General features: G+C 38.7%; 1 protein-coding gene across 1 annotated transcript in view; it reads right to left on the bottom strand.

Moving 5' to 3' along the window:
* Positions 1 to 20,483, bottom strand: part of HCRTR2 (hypocretin receptor 2) — a 121,658-nt gene extending 101,175 nt beyond the window's left edge. The window contains exon 1 of the mRNA XM_029243457.1: positions 20,261 to 20,483. Coding sequence (XP_029099290.1) covers positions 20,261 to 20,483 — 223 coding nt within the window. The remainder of the gene's footprint in view (positions 1 to 20,260) is intronic.
* Between the last annotated feature and the right edge of the window lie 800 nt (positions 20,484 to 21,283).

Below are 21,283 nucleotides of genomic sequence, written 5' to 3'. Positions count from 1 at the left end.
TCCACACCCAGAGAAAATCTTGACTCAGAGGCCACCCCTCTGATCTCTGTGGCCAGGTACCTATGATGAGTTTTAGAGATTAGTCATTGAAACTCAAGTCCATTTCAGTTGAGTTTACCAAAAAAAACTATGCATGAGAATTTGTTTTTCTTAAATTACACACCTTTTTTTAAACTTGCTATGCACACTAGCATGGATAAACTAGCAAAGGAAGAATGGAAATGGAGAACATTATATTTACTTACAGTTCAGGAAGGGAGAGGTCAAGTGATAACATGTAAATCTATTCAAACCCCTAACACAATAACAGCTCTCTAGTACTAAATTCCGCTACCTGGGAAAAGGAGTGAATAATAGCCCTATCACACAGGTTGTCATAGGAGCTACTTAGACGGTGGATGACAAATACTGCTCTTGAGGAGTTAGGTAATTACGGAAATATAACAGCTCCCAAAAAGCCTAACATGTAAATTCTACTGTAATTCAGTTGATTCACGATAATGAGAAATATTGATAATATTCTTTTAACTGGTTACATGTCTGCTAGAATTAGCAATGCCTCCCATCTCTGGGCAAGACTGTACTTTGATTTTTCAAAAATTTATAATTTGATTGATAGTTCAGGAAATTGAGGACCAGAATTAGTCAATAGGTTTATTGTTTCTCTTATTCCCCATTAAAAGAAGTGTCTAGAACTCTCCAATTATTACCAACATTGCTCTTGGGCTCCACCTGAAAATATGATATTTTTTTCAATTGTCTGCACAGTATTTTGTCACTGGCAGTGGGGGAAAATGACAAAGGATTCCTAAAGCTGAGACTCTGTGGGCATTCCTGAATCATACTGGGCTCATGTGGAGATATGTTTGGCCCTTTTATTTTTGCAGAAAGTATGGAGTCATGATAAAATTCAGTCTCAGCTCTCTTATCCCATCTGGGACACAAATGGTCAAATATTTCCTTAGACATCTATAAAAACATAGAAAACAACTAAGAATCACTTTGAAACAAAGAAGGCTTAAGTAAGAGTTTTATACATTATATGTTCTCAGTAATTTCAGGAATATAGCATGTTATTTGGAAGCATATTTATGTAACTTCCTTGAAGAAAAAAAAAATAGCTGCCACAGTTTGTAAATCTCATTTGCTCTTCAAGAGAAGAGCAAAATAGTTTCCTGGTAAAGTCAAGGGGATTACAGTGCTGAGGAGAGATTTTACAAATGGTCTCCCATAATCATTACTTTAGTGACTATATATTTATTTTAATGTGTGTGTTGTTTAAGATATTGAAAAAAGTTATCACAAACATGATTCAAATTATTGAGGTTTTATTTTAAGATTTTATATAGAAGAAATTTAAAACCTACAAATGCCTAATTTAAAAAATGTGCTTATATCTAAAGTATTCCTCCTGGTGGAAATCTAACACTTTAATTCATTTAGTAGCAAAACATTGCTGTATGCCCGGCACTGTTCTAGAAGCTGAGGATGCACCTGCAAAAACAAAAAATAAAGGAACTACTGTCTTGGAACTTATATGTTATGTAAGGGAGACAGCAGTAAAATTAAAAAAACAAACCAACAATATCATTTCTAATAGTAATAAATTCTATGACAGAAACAAAATGGGCTGCTAACATAAGGGGTAGAGATTCAGACTGGCCTCCTCAGAGACTGTCTCTGAATATGTGACAATGTGAGCTGAGCAGGAACCAGCCAGGAGAGGGCCAGAGGGGATTAGAGAGTGTGAAGATGCTAAAGCAGGAATATATTCAGTCCGTTCAAAGAATATAGATTTTGCTACAAAGATCAATCACCTAAGGGGTGCTGCTTCTTACATGGATGTTAATTCAAGGACATCCTCATCTCTAGTGTATTTATCATTTTGGCTTTCCTAAAGTCTAGTTCATTCACTCAGGGAATAGTTGAAAATATCTCTTGACTTTGGAAAAGTCAAGGCCTTATATCCAGTTTCTTTTTCGGCATTTTTAAAGTTTGGAAGGTAGCTTCTTAATCCTGCATGAAAAACTAGTGTGCATTAAAATCATATTATTCATGTAATGCAGTCTCCAAAATGTGTGTGTGTGTGTGCATGAGTGTGCACATGTTTTTATTTATGTGTTTTTAACTTCTTAAATCCTTATTTTCCCCTTTTCCACTGAGATAGTTTGGCTTCCTGTCAGTGACCAGTTGCAATGTTCATTATGCCTGGGGAAGAAAAACACATAAATTTATGAACTAGGATAATCTTACTGACTTTCAGGAATCTATGAGTCACCATCACCATCTCTGATGATTTCAAAGAACAAAGCTTTCTAGGCTTCCCTGTGGCTGAAATATAAGTCAAGCCCCAGCACATAAATGTCCCAACAATTATGAAGTTCTTTTCCTGCATCAGCAGGTGAGATTTGTTAATGTATTTGTTTTTCAGCTTTCTAAACTTGGGGAATTTTTGTATTAAGTATTCTAATTGGAGAGATTAAGTTTTAGCTGTTTTTTTCACGATGAAATGTTGACTCAGTTTCACCCAATGACAAAATGGCTTCATAAGCACTTAACCATATCTCTCTACTTCTGTCCCAGAAAGATTAGCACAATCTGCACATTTTAAGAAAGACAAGTTGGCCTCAAAATGGTATTTATAAGCAATATGGTTCTCTACCAAAGTATATGACTCATCAAATTTATTCTGAATTTATGAAATTAATTACTATAGACAGTGGTTTTCTGACCCCAATTATGATTTTATAATAATAAAATCAACCACATGGTTGTAAACCATGTGCTTTATAAATTCATCTTAGTGTCACCAAGTAGGAATAAAAACTCACTGAAAATCTAGAAAAGGATATTACAATTTTTCAGCAGTGCCGTATTCCCCTTGTGAGTTAGGAATAGCAAACAAAAGTTTTTAAAGTAACCACAGTTTTAGAAATTTTGATGCATTACCATGTCAACTTGCAGAGACATGCTTACGGTAATTCCCTAAAGGCTGACCTGGGGTCAATGTAATACCTTCAATTATTATTGGAATGATAAAACTGCCATATAAGATAACTTTTCAAATGAGCATATTTAGAAGCTTGCAGGAAATCTGGAGTAGAAATTTGAGGATTTAGTTAGAAAATATGAAAAAATTTCCATAAGATCTCAAATTTGTCATCTTTTGGGTTTTAGTGTGAGGCCAAAATATGATCTAGTTCCAAGTGATGGATGGCTAGGAGCATAGTGACCCATTGAAATCCCAAAAATAGGTTAATACAAAAACAATTTTAGTGAAAAACTATATAGAATATTGGAAAATATTAATAGAGCTATGACACGTGAGACTAGGTGCATCTTTCAGAAAAGAAATATGAAAAAACAATTTAAAGAGAAATTTCTTCTCAAATTTAATTATTCAGCAAAGCAAACACAGTAACACTTTTTCCTATATTTTAATCTTCTTTCTTTTGCTTCTTTTCTTTATTTCTTTGTTTTCATTTTCTCACTTTCTCCTTTTCTCCCTCATGCAGCACGTGGAAAGCCTCCTAGAAGAATTTTGATTGCCTTTTCTTATCAGTTTTTTTTTCATTAAAGTAGGCTTGATTAAGTGAGCCCCAAACAGGGCACAAACTCCAGTGTGAAAACCTTCCTGAGTCTCCCAATGACAGCACGCTCCTTAATGTCTTAGAAGGGCTCCCTTTCAGCTGCAGTGTCAGAGCCAGCTAAGACCCTATCTAATGCTTCGGTTCCATCCCTAGACTGTCCTCTTCTGCACTTACCCAATTGCTTAACATTCTCTGCATGGCCTATGCTATTTCACGCCTCTTTGATTTTGCTCTAGTTGTTTCCTCTGCCTAGAACACCTTGCTCTATTTTCCTCACCTGTGTGACTTGCATTCATGCATTAAAACTCCGTTTAGGAGTCATCTTCTCCTGAATCTCTCTCTAATCCCCTCAATGGAACTAAGTGTCCTTATATGCTTCCACTACATCCTGTAACTCATCTGTCAGAGTACTTGACATATTATATTGAAATTATCTGTTATGTTTGTCTCTTCACCTAAAGTATAGGTTCCTTGGTTTCTATTATCTTTGTTCCCTGGATTCTTATTCCAGTAATTGGCACAAACTCTCCCAATATTATAAGTTACTTCTATTAGCAGAGATCCAAAGTGTGAAATGGAAATATCTATCAGATTATCTTAGTCTTATGCCATTAAATGCTTGATTCCTCTAAATTCCCTTGTTCTGAGACTATGGTAGTTAAAAATACTTTTAACTATTGTCTGATTCCTGTGACAGAGACAGTGTTCCCTTATACTTTCCAACCCCACTTGTAGTTAAGCTGATACAATGAGATTGGTTTTGGTCAAATGATTATGGGCATGACAGACATGTGTTGCTTTTTGGCAAAGGTAGTTAAAAGCCAGTACATATTTCCCAGTTCACTCCTCTCCAGCCATGACAACGTTAGAGGCTGTAAAATGACTTATCCTCAAATTGAAAAAAATTAAAACAACAAACATTTATCTCATCACTTCTAAAGTCTCAGGAACTGCGAGAAACTTAACTAGATAATTCTGTCTCAGAGCCTGTCATTAAGTCAAGCTGGTGGGGGCAGGGGAGGGTGCTGTTGGCATCATATCAAGACTCTTTCTGGCCAAAGGATTTGCTTCTAAGATCACACATGTGGTTGTTAGCAGGCTACATTTCCTCTATGGTGGTAGGCTGGATATTTTAATTCCTCACCATGTGGGTTGCTCTCAACAAGGAAGCTTACTTTCTCCAGAGCAAGAAATCCAAGAGCAAGAGAGTGGGAACTCAAGGCAGAAGCTGTAATCTTTTATCATATAATTTTGAAAGTGACATACTATCACTTCTGCTATATGTTACTGTATGTTGCTATAGACCACTTCTGGCATGATATGGAAAGGAACTAAATAGGGTGTGAATACCAGGCAGTGGGGGACACTGAGACCCATCGTGGAGGCTTGTTTCACAGAGGCTGCATGTTGAGGTGGTCCATGAACAGAAAGGACATCTGGACCTTGAGATACAACAGACTCTCCAATCCACATTAGATGTCAATTAGATGTCAAATAGACAAGAAATAAACTTTGGTGATGCTAAGCCAATGAACATTTAGGGTTTATTTGCCACTATGGCACAGCCTACCTTTTCAGAACAATAAAGCTCTTCACATAGTTATGTCTACAGAAAGAGACAGTGAAGATTGAAAGAGCTTCAAGTGTTCTATGACTTTTAAGATTAACTTCTTGGGGGATTCAAGATGGTGGCAGAATATGAGGACATGGAGTTCATCTCTCTCCATGCATGCATCAGGAATACATCTATAGGTGCAACAATTCTCACAGAAGACTGGCTGAAAACAAGCTGAAGACCTTGGACACCGGAAAGAACTATAAAGATCCCTGCATAACTGGGTAGGATGGAAAAAAGAAGGGAGAAGGAGGAGGAAAGGAAGCAGGACAGGACAGGGCAGGGGAGCTAAAGCAGAGGAGAGATTCCCGTATTCGGGGAAACTCCCTCTCTGACGGGGGAATCGATTGGGACAGAAGGGAAGCATTTGAGGCTGTCAGAAGAGGGTGAAGCAGCAAATTGGTAGCAGATGGGAAAGAGTGAGAAATACACAGACGGCCTGTACTGTGGCTCTCTGCGCCCTGGACTGGGATGTGTGTTCACAGTTATGCAAGGGGGCTGGGAGCTGGAGTGTGGGGATTGAGGAACAGGCCAGGAGTGAGAACTGCTGTTGGTTGTGGGGAGATGGACTGAGGGGACGGGAGGGAGGAAATATGCAGCAGGGAATGCCTACAGAGGAAGACTGGACTGCCATGGAAGCAGGTTTTACTGATGAGTCACACACAGGGGGAGGAGCCACTATTGTGGCCTCTCTCTCCCCACACATCAGTGTCTGCCGACGGGCAATAAAAGAAGCCCTCTCAGGGCTGGCCCTCACACGCCTGCTGCTGGGTGTCAGAAAAAACCTGGCCAGGGCCAGCCCTCATGCGCCTTATGCTGGGTGCCAGAAAAGGCCCTTGCTAGGGCCATATCTCTTGTGCCCATGGCCTCCGGCTCCCTGCACATTTGGCACCACCGGGGCTCCCACCGTCCAAGCAGTCATACCACCTCTGTACCTGGTCCTCACTGGGGCAGACCCACAAGCTCCAAGGCATTCTCAGGACCAGACTCCTGTGAGTAGACCACATGCAGAGGTGTGGATAAAACCAAAGCTGAATCCCAGGGATGGGGCAAATAAGGAAAAAGATCAAAAATCTTTCTGTTGGCAGCACAAGTTGCAGATTAAATCCCTGCAATCAGCTAGGTAGGCCCTGCATCTATGGAACATCTTAGTAGACAATGAGTGTTCCCCAAAATGAAAATGTTCTAGCTCTGACAGCTGTGGACTTCGGGGGCAGCAGGTGCAGCAATTGGGCCAGATCAGAATCTGAGTTATCCCCACAGGGCACAGAGCAGGTCCAGAGACCAGCCAAGGGAGTTGGAGGTGGGCTGTGGCTCATGGCATGTGCAAGGACACTTTCAGCTGAGACCCCAGGGAAACATAATTATTATTATTAATTTTATGTTTTGATTCATTCCATTGTTGGTTCTGGCCTTTTTTGTTTGTTTTTTTCCCTTTTGTTTTTTGTCTGTTTGTTGGGTTTTGTTTCAGTATTTTTTTTTCTTTAATTTAGTCTTTTAGTCTTTTAGTCTTTTGTGTTCTATAACATATTTTTTATTTTTATTTTTTTATATACTTCTATTTTAACTTTGCTTTTCTGTTGTTCTGTGTTCTTTTCTCTTATATTTTTTCTTCTTTTTCTTTAATATATTTTTTATTTTTTATGTTTCCATTTCTACTTTGCTTTTCTGTTGTCCTGTGTTTTTCCCCTTTTTGTTTTATTATTTTTAAAATCATTTTTATAGGTTTTATCTGTTTCCTTGCTTCATGCTTTAGTTGGCACGCTGGTTTGGTTTTGATTTTAGGTTTGTGCTTTTGTTAGTTTTGATCCTAATTGTTTGATTTCGCTTTTGAGTTCTTCTAATTGTCTGGTTGTTCTCTTGTTTTTCATTTATTTGGTTCTGTTTTTGTTTCTTTTGCATCTGTGTGTGTTTCCTTGATTGTGTTTTTGTTTGTTTGATTTTACCATTTCTCTGGGGTTTTGTTTGTCTTTTTTGGTTTTTTTCTTTAATATATTTTCTATTTATTTTTATATTTCTATTTTTATGTTGCTTTTCTGTTGCTCTGTCTTCTTTCCCCTTTCTCTTTTTTCTTCTTATCAGTTTCTTCATTTTGTTTTGTTTCTTTGCTTCCTTCTTCAGTTGGCACTCTACTTTGGTTTTGTTTTTTAGTATTGTGTTTTTGTCAGTTTTCTTTTTAATTATTTGATTTCATCCTTGGGTTATGCTTGCTTTTTGATTTATTTGGTTCTGTTTTTGTTTCTTTTGTGTGTGTGCATGTTTCCTTGTTTCTATTTTTGTTTGTTTGATTTTACTTTTTTACCATTTGTCTGAGGTTTTCTTAGTCTTTTCATTCATTCTTTCTTTTTTTTTAATCCCCTTTATCGCTGGGATGAGCGAATTGCAGGGTCTTGGTTCTTCGACCAGAAGTCAGGCCTGAGGCTCTGGGGTGGGAACACAAAGTCCAGGATGCTGGACCACTAAAGAATTCCCACCCCCAGGGAAGATTAATCTCTGAGAGCTCTCACAGAGACCTCTACCTGAATACAAGACCCGGCTCCACCCAACTGCCAGCAGCTTCCAGAGCTGGACACCCCACACCAAACAACAAACAAGACAGGAAAACAAACCAACCCATCAGCACACAGTCTAACTAAGGTCATACTAAACTCACAGACACCCCAGAACACACCATCTGACATGGTCCTGCTCATCAAAGGGAAAAGACTCAGATCCACCCACCAGAACACAGGCACCAGTCCATCACATCAGGAAGCCTATGCAAACCACTGGACTAACTTCAACACCAGGGGAAGAAAACAGAAGCAAGAGGAACAGAAATACTGTAAATTAGACAAAATGAAAAGAGGGAGAAATATCTTGCAGGCAAAGGAGCAAGAAAAGAAAAGCCCACAAGAACAAATAAATAAAGAGGAAATAGACAAGCTACTTGAAAACGAATTCAAAGTAATGATAGTAAAGATGATTCAAGATCTTAGAAACAGGATACAGAAAATAAAAGAAATTTTTAACAAGGACCTAGAAGAACTAAAGAGCAAAATAACAGTAATATAAAGCACAATAACTGAAATTAAAGATACTCTAGAAGGAATTAATAGCAGAATAACTAGGCAGAAAAACAGATAAGTGAGCTGGAAGATAGAATAGTGGAAATAACTGCCACAGAACAGAATAAAGAAAAAAGAATGGAGGACAGTCTCAGAGACCTCTGGGATAATATTAAGTGCACCAACTTTCAAATTATAGGAGCCCCAGAAGAAGAAGAAAAAAAGAAAGGGTCTGAAAAAATATTTGAAGAGATTATAGTTGAAAACTTCCCCAACATGGGAAAGTAAATAGTCAATCGAGTCCAGGAAGCACAGAGTCCCACACAGGTTAAATCCAAGAAGAGACAGGCTGAGACACATATTAATCAAACTAACAAAAACTAAACATAAAGAAAAAATATTAAAAGCAGCAAGGGAAACACAACAAATAACATACAAGGGAATCCCCATAAGGTTAAGAGCTGATCTTTCAGCAGAAGCTCTACAGGCCAGAAAAGAGTGGCAAGATATATTTAAAGTGATGAAAGGGAAAAACCTACAACCAAGTTTACTCTACCAGCAAGGATTGCATTCAGATTCGATGGAGAAATCAAAAGCTTTACAGAAAAGCAAAAGTAAAAATGATTCAGCACCACCAAACCAGCTTTATAACAAATGCTAAAGGAACTTCTCTAGGCAGAAACACAAGACGAGGAAAAGACCTACAAAAACAAACCCAAAACAATTAAGAAAATGGTAACAGGAACATACATATCAATAATTTCCTTAAATATAAATGGATTAAATGTCCCAACCAAAGGACACAGACTGGCTAAATGGATACAAAAACAAGACCTGTTTATATGCTATCTACAAAAGACCCACTTCAGACCTAGGGACACATACAGACTGAAAGTGAGGGCATGGAAAAAGATATTCCATGAAAATGGAAACCAAAAGAAAGCTGGAGTAGCAATTCTCATATCAGACAAAAAGGACTTTAAAATAAAGACTATTACAAAAGACAAGGAAGTACACTGCATAATGATCAAGGGATCAATCCAAGAAGAAGATATAACAATTTTAAATATTTATGCACCCAACAAAGGAGCACCTCAATACATAAGGCAAATGCTAGCAGCCATAAAATGGGAAATCAACAGTAACACAATAATAGTAAGGGACTTTAACTCCCCAATTTCACTAGTGGAAAGATCAACCAAAATGAAAATAAATAAGGAAACACAAGCTTTAAATGACACATTACACCAAATGGACTTAATTGATATTTATAGGACATTCCATCCAAAAACAACAGAATATACTATCTTCTCAAGTGCACACAAAACATTCTCCAGGATAGATCACATCTTGGGTCACAAATCAAGCCTCAGTAAATTTAAGAAAATTGAAATCATATCAAGCATCTTTTCTGACCACAACGCTGTGAGACTAGATATCAAATACAGGAAAAAATCTGTAAAAAATACAAACACATGGAGGCTAAACAATATGCTACTAAACAACCAAGAGGCCACTGAAGGAATCAAAGAGGAAATCAAAAAATACCTAGAAACAAATGACAATGAAAACACGGCAGCCCAAAACCTATGGGATGCAGCAAAAGCAGTTCTAAGAGGGAAGTTTATAGCAATACAATCCTACCTCAAGAAACAATAAAAATCTCAAATAAACAACCTAAATTTACACCTAAAGCAATTAGAGAAAGAAGAACAGAAAAAGCCCAAAGTTAACAGAAGGAAGAAAATTATAAAGATCGGATAAGAAATAAATGAAAAAGAAATGAATGAAACAATAGCAAAGATCAATAAAACTAAAAGCTGGTTCTTTAAGGAGATAAACAAAAATGATAAACCATTACCCAGACTCATCAGGAAAAAAAGGGAGAAGACTCAACTCAAGAGAATTAGAAAGGAAAAAGGAGAAGTAATAACTGACACTGCAGAAATTCAAAGGATCATGAGGGACTACTACATGCAACTATATGACAATAAATGGGCAACCTGGAAGAAATGGACAAATTCTTAGAAATGCACAACCTTCCAAGACTGAACCATGAAGAAATAGAAAATATAAACAGACCAATCACAAGCCCTGAAATTGAAACTGTGATTAAAAATCTTCCAACAAACAAAAGCCCAGGATCATATGGCTTCACAGGAAAATTCTATCAAACATTTAGAGAAGAGTTAACACCCGTTCTTCTCAAACTCTTCCAAAGTGTATCAGAGGGAGGAACACACTGAAACTCATTCTACAAGACCACTATCACCCTGATATCAAAACCAGAAAAAAGGTATCACAGAAAAAGGAAATTACAGGCCAGTGTCACTGATGAACATAGATGCAAAAATCCTCAACAAAATATTAGCAAACAGAATCCAACAGCACATTAAAAGGATCATACCCCACGATCAAGTGTGGTTTATCCCAGGAATGCAAGGTTTCTTCAATATACACATATCAATCAATGTGATACACCGCATTGACAAGTTGAAGAATAAAAAGCATACGATCATCTCAACAGATGCAGGAAAAGCTTTTGACAAAATTGAACACCGATTTATGATAAAAACTCTCCAGAAAGTGCACATATAGGGAACCTATATCAACGTAATAAAGGCCATATATGACAAACCCAGAGCCAACATCATTCTCAATGGTTAAAAGCTGAAACCATTTCCTCTAAGATCAGGAACAAGACAAGGTTGCCCACACTCACCACTGTTATTCAACATAGTTTTGGAAGTTTTAGCCACAGCAGTCAAAGAAGAAAAAGAAATAAAAGGAATTGAAATTGGAAAAGAAGAAATAATACTGTCACTGTTTGCAGTTGACATGATACTATACAGAGAAAATCCTAAAGATGCCAACAGAAAACTACTAGAGCTAATCAGTGAATTTGGTAGAGTAGCAGGATACAAAATCTCTGGCATTCTTATACTCTAACAACAAAAAATCTGAAAGTGAAATTAAGGAAACACTCCCATTTAACATTGCAACAAAAAGAATAAAATACTTAGGAATAAACCTACCTAAGGTGGTGAAAGACCTGTATGCAGAAAACTATAAGACAGTGATGAAAGAAGTAAAGGCAATACAAACAGATGGAGAGACATACCATGTTCTTGGGTTGGAAGAATCAACATTGTGAAAATGACTACACTACCCAAAGCAATCTACCAATTCAATGCAATCCCTATCAAATTACTAATGACATTTTTCACAGAACTAGAACAAAAAATTTCACAATTTGCATGGAAACACAAAGGACCCCAAATAGTCAAAGAAACCTTGAGAAAGAAAAATGAAGCTGGAGGAATCAGGCTCCTGGACTTCAGACTATACTACAAAGCTACAGTAACCAAGACAGTATGTTACTGGCACAAAAACAGAAATATAGACAAATGGAACAGGATAGAAAGGCCAGGGATAAACCCACACACATATGGTCATCTTATCTTTGACAGAGGAAGCAAGAATATGCAATGGAGAAAAAACAGCCTCTTCAATAAGTGGTGCTGGGAAACATGGATAGATACACGTAAAAGAATGAAATTAGAACACACCCTAACACCATACACAAAAATAAACTCAGAATGGTTTAAAGACCTAAATGTAAGGCCACACACTATAAAACTCTTAGAGGAAAACATAGGAAGAACACTCTTTGACATAAATCACAGTGAGATCCTTTTTGGCTCACCTCCTAGAGAAATGAAAATAAAAACAACAATAAACTAATGGGACCTAATGAAACTTAAAAGCTCTTGCACAGTAAAGCAAACCATAAACCAGACAAAAAGATAACCCTGAGAATGGGAGAAAATATTTGCAAACGAAGAAAGTAACAAAGGATTAATCTCCAAAATATAGAAGCAGCTCATGCAGCTCAAGGTCAAAAGAACCCAGCCCGATCCAAAAATGGGTGGGAGACCTAAATAGGCATTTTTTCCAAAGAAGACATACAGATGGCCAACAAACACATGAAAAGATGCTCAACATCACTAATAATTAGAGAAATGCAAATCAAAACCACAATGAGGTATCACCTCACACCGGTCAGAATGGCCATCATTAAAAAATCTAGAACAATAAATGCTGGAGAGGGTGTGCAGAAAAGGGAATCCTCTTGTACTTTTGGTCATAATTTAAATTGATACAACCACTATGGAGAACAGTACGGAGGCTCCTAAAAAAACTACAAATAGAACTACGATACAACCCAGCAATCCCACTACTGGACATATACCCCGAGAAAACCATAATTCGAAAAGAGTAATGTACCACACTGTTCATTGCAGGACTATTTACAATAGCCAGGACATGGATCAACCTAAGTGTCCATCGACAGATGAATGGATAAAGAAGATGTGGCACATATATACAATGGAATATTACTCAGCCATAAAGTGGAAAGAAATTGAGTTCTTTGTAATGAGGTGGATGGACCTAGAGTCTGTCATACAGAGTGAAGTAAGTCAGAAAAAGAAAAACAAATACTGTATGCTAATGTATGTATATGGAGTCTAAAAAAAACGGTACTGATGAACCTAGTGGCAGGGCAGGAATAAAGACACAGACATAGAGAACGGACTTGAGGATACGGGGCAGGGAAAGGGAAGCTGGGACGAAGTGAGAGAGTAGCACTGACATATATACACTACCAAATGTAAAATAGATAGCTAGTGGGAAGCTCCTGCATAGCACAGGGAGACCAGCTTGATGCTTTGTGATGACCTAGAGGGTGGAATGGGGAGGGTGGGAGGGAGGCTTAAGAGGGAGGGGACATGGGTGTATATGTATACATATAGCTGATTCACTTTGTTGTACAGCAGAAACTAACACAACATTGTAAAGCAATTATACTCCATTAAAGATGAAGAAAAAAGATAAGACATCAAAAAAAAGAATTAACTTATTTTAAATTAAAATATTGGATTTATTTATTTATTTATTTTCTTATGTGCCAATTTTGTAAATCTGGTTAATGTGCATCTGTACTCAGAATGTTGACAAAATCAGGTACCAAAGACATTGTAGCCGAAGGTCAGACAAAGGGAGTTAATATTCTTATCCTGACTTCTTGGAATATAGGACACTCGTAAGGTTTTCCAAAGCAGACACACAATCCCTGGATATTTCTATGTAGTCAAACTTTTCTTTTAAATTGATTTCAAGTCTTTTCAGGCACATAAATTTTTACACTAAATACAACCTACCTCATTAGATTGTTCTGAAGAATAAATGAGGCAATGTATGTAACAACGTCTTCTGAAGAGTAAAATAATATGTAAACATTAAACATTTTTCATATGTATGTGATATCGAAAGCAAATTACTGGAAAAGACTCAATGATAGTAATCCAAAAATATTTTCAAGAATAGAGTACATATTTATTCTGAATAGTCTTGATTTTTTGTTTATGGGGAAACAGTTCAAATGGAAAAACATTTAATGGTATTTAAATATATATCCAACCCATTTACTTGGTCAAGAGATGATCTCTCATTGGGAATAAAGATGAAATCAATAAATCCAGTCCTAAGAGTCAGCTATCCAAAAGACTGGTCATATACGTCATGTATTTCATCTGATAGCCTCTCAAACTGTTCCACTGTCAGTGTCTAAAGTTCATTTCATTTATAGTGTTATGGGTAATGCCTCTTTGGACATATAAAATACCATTGTGCTCCAGGAGCACTATTATGTGATATAAAGATTGACCTATGCAGTCAAATCAATAGAAACTTATGATTTTTTTAAAAAGTTAACATTAATTCCATCAGAGAAAGAAAAAAAGAAATGTGTGAGTAGGTTTGAAAGCCAAAGCAGGAACAAAACAATCTTTAGATTATCTGAGATAGTAAATGTTTAGGTCCTCAGTCTTTAATGGTCTCTAAAGACAGCACCTTCGGTAACAAAATAATCCTTGGCCACAATTATCTAACGTTTATCCAGAGAGTCACCCCCCTGAACAGGCAAAAACCTTTTTGACAACACCTATTTTTACCTTGAAATTTTCTCTTGTAAAGTAACCCTAGCCTGACCTTGATTAACTTATCAAATGAGCTCATCCTCCAAGCTGAAGGACTATAGTCTATCAGAGGAATAGCATGGCAACTGGCCAGCACAGCTCCATAGATCATCTGGAGGGCACACCTCGGTAACATTCCCATTCTCTCTTTTCTTTCCTTTTTCTTGGTCAGGATTAGAAGCATGAGACAGAGTCAGGATGACACAGGTGGACCATGGAACCAGATAAATCTGTATGAGAAACCTAGTGCTGATACTTACACTCTGACTAAACTTTGGAACTAGTTAAAATAGCTTTTTGAATTTCATGTTTCTCATTTGTCAATCAAAGCTATTAATCTCCTTGTTATAAGTTTGTCTTGAGGCATCAAGGAAATATATATATTCATCGTGGAACGTAGCTTCCAAGACCTGGCATATAGTACTCCATAAATATTCTTCATTTTCCTTTGCAGCAAGAAGAGGAGTTGGAGATGAATAACTACCCTTTGTTTCACCCATCACATGTCATTAACTGGACCTCACCAGTGAGACGTTATTCAACAGAGCCAGCATCCCTAAGGTTGAGGGGTATGTCAGAATTCTACAAGAAGCAGGATGGAAAGGTCATCTCTCACCAGTGAAATAACACCAGTGGTGGATACTCCTGAAATCTGAGGAGCTGAGTAAGAATTCAGGGACTTTGTAATGCTAATGTAACTGTAGTACGTGATGATTCGCAAATACGTTCCGAAATATGAATTAATAAAAGTTCATGTAAACATATAAAACACATATGTATGCCCTAATAAAATCAAGAAAAATTTTATAAAACTTCATGTATTTGTATGTTAGATTTAGCCTGTCTTATACATTGGTAACATTTTCATTTATTTCACTTTCCTCATTTTTTTTCAAATATAGAAAAAACCTATTCCATTTAAATTATCAGTAGCACACGTTATTTCATTATTGTCTTCCCATGGTAAATGTTGCTGTTATCTATGAGAGAGCCATTTAAAAAGTTATCACTGAGATTCTGTTCAAGTCAAAAACATGATTTATTTTACCCGGTAAAACTAAGTGGCTATGATTTGCTAAAAAGGTGGAGGTGTCAGTTTAACTCTTATTCAGGTAAGCATGCTTTGCATTCTGTAACTAAAATCATACAAGTTTAAAGCTTAGTGGCTAACCTTACCTTTTACGGTTACTGATCATGACTTCTATCGGGTCTTGGCAGAGATCAGTAATGTATTATCTCTAACCTCTTTCTGCTTCCTGTGTATGAAAGAGTGGGTTTTAAAGACCCACAGAGCTGAGATGGGCTTTGGGACAAGTAGAGAAGAAAGGTCTCAGACTTAGGAGCAGCGGGAACTTGCGACTCTGCCATTGCCGTGTCTAGGGCATATGATTAGCTCTGTAAGAAGCAACCCTATTACAGGTATTCCCCCCATCCCACCTACCCAGTTTAGTTTAACTCTTATTAGATACATTTATTAATGGGCAGTGTGCTTTAACTGAGTTAAATCAACATATTATCTTTGTGTGTGTGTACGGGCATGCTGTTTAAAACATCAGTAGTGATAGACTGGCCAGCTAACATTTCAGAAACTCTTGAGTTAATGGAACCTAGAGCAGGGAAATGTAAACTGAGAGAAAGAAAATCATCATGATGGTTAGGAATGACTTTCACATAGAGGTGGGAAGGCAATGTTAAGTAGTCAGCATGATGCACTAAACATCTAATTGGGGTGGGAGGGTGGAGCTGGTATGGAAAAGAAGAGTAACAGGTGCCAACACCATGTCACTAACAGCTTTTATGAAAACACTCAATTGAGAAAAATGCCAGAGTAGAGGCCATAAAGAGCAACAGAGCTACAGATTGGCCACGGAGGAACAGGATGGCTACCAATCTCACCGAGGAGAGATTTCAGTAGTGGGAATGAAGGGATAGAAATTGGCATTTAGTGTCTACTGTGTCAAGAAAAGAAAAAAAAATATATATTTGTCTACACTCCTCTAAATATCTCTGTAGAGGATGCTCATATATATATCCTCATAGGATTTCTGTAAGGCAGGATTTATTTTTTATTTTTCAATTTATTTGATTCAAGTATAGTTGATTTACAATGTTGTATTTATTTCTGCTGTACAGCAAAGTGATTCAGTTATAGACATATAGATGTTCTTTTTCATATTCTTTTCCACTATGGTTTATCACAAGATATTGAATATAGTTCCATGTGCTGTACAGTAAGACCTTGTTGTCTATCCATTCTCTATATAATAGTTTGCATCTGCTAACCCCAAACTCTCAATAATCCATCCCTCCCCCCACACCTCTCCCCCTTGGCAACCACAAGTCTATTCTCTGTGTCTGTGAGTCAAGGCAGGCATTATTAACCATAAATTTCAGTTGGAAAAAAACAGGCTCAGAGAGTTTGTTAACTTGCTAATGCCACATAAGAGGTGAGAAGCACAGTTGGACTGATGTCATTTGTTGACTGTTCTCCTCATTTTTTCATATGAAGATGACAACAGGGAAGATAGAAGCATTCCAGGTGAAAATCATATATTTGAAAGTGGAAGTAAGAGAAGCAGGGAATTGCTCATTTCCTCCAGATGTTTAACACTTGAACTGACTAGAACCCATCTCTCCATCCAGTTTCTACTCAAGGAATAGTAGGAATGACCTCAAACATATTCCCTTGAGTGTCCCCAAGAACACTTTCCCCCTATACAAATTAATTTTAAAAACATAACATTGATCAAAATGTACTGGTCAAATAACTGAATGCATCTACTTGTCTAAAGTACAAGACATCCTTAGGAATAGGTTATATGTGTCATAATTTTGAAGATACTGGAAAAACACTGCTTCCAGAAAGAACCTGTCTCATCTTTCTTCCTAGGATTTAAAATTCTATAATTAGACGTGTGTATGTTTTTATCAGGATGCATATAATCATGAAATTGCATGTAGAGTAATTTTTTGCCTTATTTTGAATGACTTTTGTCAACATTTTTTCCAATAAACTGCTTTCTAGCTTGGGAAAGAAGCATCTGATAATGGGGAGGGTATATAATGAGAGAGGCACCATGGAGAGCAGAAAAATAGGTAGGTATGATCAAGGCCTTGTCATTCTGCTCACAAAAGGACATCGTGGGAGTAATGACTGCTAACTGATTACACTATATTTGTAAGTTCAAGAAGGTTGAGATTTTCCAAGCAGTTAGTGACATGAAAGTACAAGTGGTAAGCGGACCTGAAGGGTCAGTGGTTACATCTGCTGCTTACACGGTGGTATGTCTCCTTCATACCCAATGTTGACTCTTTTATCTTGCATGAATAATGTGATTTCTTGTCCTGCCATTCTCTGCATAAAATGACATACCAGGGGGGCAAAAAAGCGATTCTCAATCTAATCTCTTTTGCAAATTCGACAGTGACTTAAAAGAGCAGGAAGTTGTCTGTGAGGAGTGACACTGCTTATTTGTTTAAATGTCAAACTTGAACCTCATCAACTTTCAGGGAATATGTCCATAAAGAATATGGGTTTCAGTTCAGCCAGAGAGGATTTCAGTGTCATTCGTTTCTGAGGAAAACAGCTGTCAGTTTCATGAAAACAAAGAGCTTTGAGTATATGTTTTTTTTTTTTTTAAGTTGAATAAAATTGGACATTTCAGCACTTGGGGTTGTGGACAGTGCTCTCTCACTTGACATTATGAAACATCTACTCCAGAGATATTTCTTTCCTGAGACTAAAGCACTCCTCAGGCTAGCAAACATGCACCCCTAAACTATGCAATTAGGATATGAAAACCATGCATCACAGGTCTGTGCAAGCCAGAATAAAATAACAGCAAAAAGGAGCAAATTTTATCACAGAGGTTAAGCCTAAAATAAAATTAGGGAAGGAAAATAATTATGATTTGTAGCTATTCCTGAAAAACACGTCAAAATTTTACTGCAATGCAATAACATTCCTCCCTCAGTGGGTTTTTGTTGGAGAGAATCACAGAACCATTAACCCCTCATGGTAATTTATTAATAGTGGGCATAGATGGAAGGGAGAAAAGGAAATACATTTAATGGGCTTGCAGACACTGGGAGAAAAGAATTAATTCTCTGTATGCTTTCTAAATCTAGAGTGGAATATCAGTGAAGAATTCTGGACCTGAGGTCAGAAGAAATGGAACTGAATCTGAATGATGTTCCTTAATAAGTCATTTTATTTCTCTAAGTCTTGCTTCTTCTGTCAAATGTGGGTTACTCTGAGGTTAAGTGAGAGAGTGTATGAGAAGGAGTCTGGCAGAGAGTAGGTATTCATAGATGTTCAATTTTGATTGTTCACTTATCATTAAGTATTAGCATAATGCAGTGAAATGTTGCTATGCTAGTAGCCATGTATCTTAATTATTGTAACTCTAAGCATGGATGACAAGGAGAAGGGAAACAAGAAAAGCATTATGATTAACAGACTTAACCTTACAACTAGTCCTAACCATGTGTATTTCCACCTTTCACCTTGTCTGCCTCATCAAAACATTTCCTTTATGTTTGCCTTTAAAAAACTGCAACAAAGTTAAAATAGCCTGAAAAAATATACAGACAGAGCCAACTAAAGTTCTCAGAGGATTCTTATCTTTCTTGTCAAATAATATTCTACCAGCTCTCTCAGGAATGCCTTTCAGTCACATACTACCAACTATTTCTGCCTCCTGAATCGGCGAGGGACTACTGTGACTGCTTCTTACCCAGACTGACACATATGGGGAGAGAAGGTAAAAATCAGGCTAGCGCTGAGAGCCTGATAATTCTCTTATCATCCTCCACAGCAGCTACAAAGCCTCTACCTTGGACTTCAACACCTCCCAGCCTATTCCACCTCGCTCATCTACTCCCCCTTTTTGTAACTGAAAATCTAGAGCATCTTCTCCTAGCCTCCCCCTATCTCCTGTCATTTTCCGCAGAGATTCCCTCCACACTGCCCTCTGCATTTAAACGCCTCCTACTCTCCATTCATCTAGGTGCACGCTCCTTCCATTCACAATTTATGTTCAATCGTCCCTCCCTTCCACAGCCCCTGTTTTTTGTTTTTTAAGTCGATTTCCCAGCTGCCCTAATAAACTCCATCACCACAGCCACCATCTAGCCACGGCACCGCTTCTTCAACCCTCAGAAATTGTGCAGAGGTGGGGAGTGGGAGAGGAAATTTATGCTTGCATACCAACCTAGACAGCGACAAATAGTGAGAACCTAGCACAAAGCTTGGTCTAGTCTTTGGAAAAAAAGAAATCAGCTGCAAATATTTCCCGAGCCTGGAAACAAGCATGCTCTGGAAAATACATGGGCACAGTGGATAAATGAATGGAAGGAGGGATGAATGATTGCGATCTCCTTGGTACTTTTCTCAGAGGCCCCTCCTCCTTGCTCGCTCCTGGCTTGGCTCCTGTTTAATTCAGCTTCCTTGCATGAGTGCACCTCCCTGCTTTGCCTCTGCTCCCACTTCCTGCCCTTTCATTACCGCCTCTGGACTCAGCCTCAACCCCTCGCCAAAGGGCACTTGTACCGGGCTCACAAATCCTTTGTGATTTCCACAGCCCAGGAGAGCTTGCTCCGAAGGGGCACAGCTTCTCATCCTGCCAGCCTGACCTCTCCCCACCCCCGAAACACTCGTCCACGTTACACAAAAGGATGACTAATTCCCCCACACTCCATCAAATCCACCTGGAGAGCCCTGCCTCTGTCCTTTCCCCGCGCTTGGAACCTTGGTGCTCCCAAAGGCAATGCGGCTCCCTGCAGAAAAAGGGATCACCATTCCAGGGCTCGGTCCTGGCTCGTAAAATCAGAAAACTTTTTAAAAAAATATAACCCCACCCCGAGAGCAGCCACCTCTTTGTGTGCATCCCTGGGGGGAGGAGGGGTCTTGGCAGTCGGGGTCGCGAGGACTTGGCAGCCCCTACCTGGGGCTGCCCGGCGGACACTCACCCAGGACGTTCCCAATGAGAGCCACCACGAACACGATGATGTAGCCGGCGATCAGGACCCACTCGTATTCTTTGGGGTGGAGGTATTCCCTCCACAGGTACCGCAGGAATTCCTCGTCGTCATAGTCGGTGGGGTTTAAAAAGGGCTCTTGAGTTGCATTCAGCTCCGGAGCAGATGACCAGTTGCGACAAGGGGGGTAGTCCTCCTGTTTGGTGCCGGACATCACGGACTCCAGTCCGGGTCGGCTCAGTGCTGCAAGCGGCTCGGCCCCTGCCCCATGGGCGCCGCGGTCTGCGGCGTGAGGAGGCGCGGACAGGCGACCAGGGGCTCAGGAGCAGAAAATGACGTGAAAAGTTACGGAGCCAATGCCTCCGAGTCTCCCGCCCGCCGGGCAACTAGTCCGCCGGCGGGGCTGTGTCTGCAGGCGATGTTGCACCGGGAGGCGAGAAGTAGGCTGAGCATCCAGGGACCGGGCACCAGAGGCTGCAGCAGGGACACCGGGAGGGGAAGCTGCTACCTCGGCTAGGGCTCAATGACTCCTCATTCCAGCGCGGAGTTCGCAGCCCACAGCCTCCTCCCGCGCCCGGGAGAGCTGGGGCTGAAGAAGGAAAAAAAAAAAAAAAGTCGTGAAAATGATATTAACCTGTTTCTCCGTGGGTTCCATCTCCCTCTTTTCTACTTCTTTTTTGTTCCTGCATTTCTCAAGTGCAGTTTCTGTAAACACAGACTTGTGTAGGTCTGTGCACATGGCAAGCCTGGCAACATAGGATTAATATAGGATTTGCAGATGCTTTTGTCTGGGACAGGTAAATACAAAGTAATGAGGGGCAGCCACTGTGTTCCTCAAGCAGGACGATGCAAAAGTCATTTCAGGCAAGTCATTTAACATTTGCTTGGCTTTGCCAACTTAACTCAGCTAGTACTTGATGAATCTTTAAGGCATCTCCTCTCCTCCTCCCCTCTTCCCAAACTGGAGAAAGAGATTTATATATATATATATATATATATATATATATATATATA

This window comes from Monodon monoceros, unplaced genomic scaffold (assembly GCF_005190385.1).
Source record: "Monodon monoceros isolate NGI ecotype Baffin Bay Population unplaced genomic scaffold, NGI_Narwhal_1 Super_Scaffold_3, whole genome shotgun sequence".
In the NCBI taxonomy this organism is placed as follows: Eukaryota; Metazoa; Chordata; class Mammalia; order Artiodactyla; family Monodontidae; genus Monodon; species Monodon monoceros.
The sequence above is the reverse complement of the archived record's forward strand: the minus strand, read 5'-3'. Positions and strand labels throughout refer to the sequence as shown.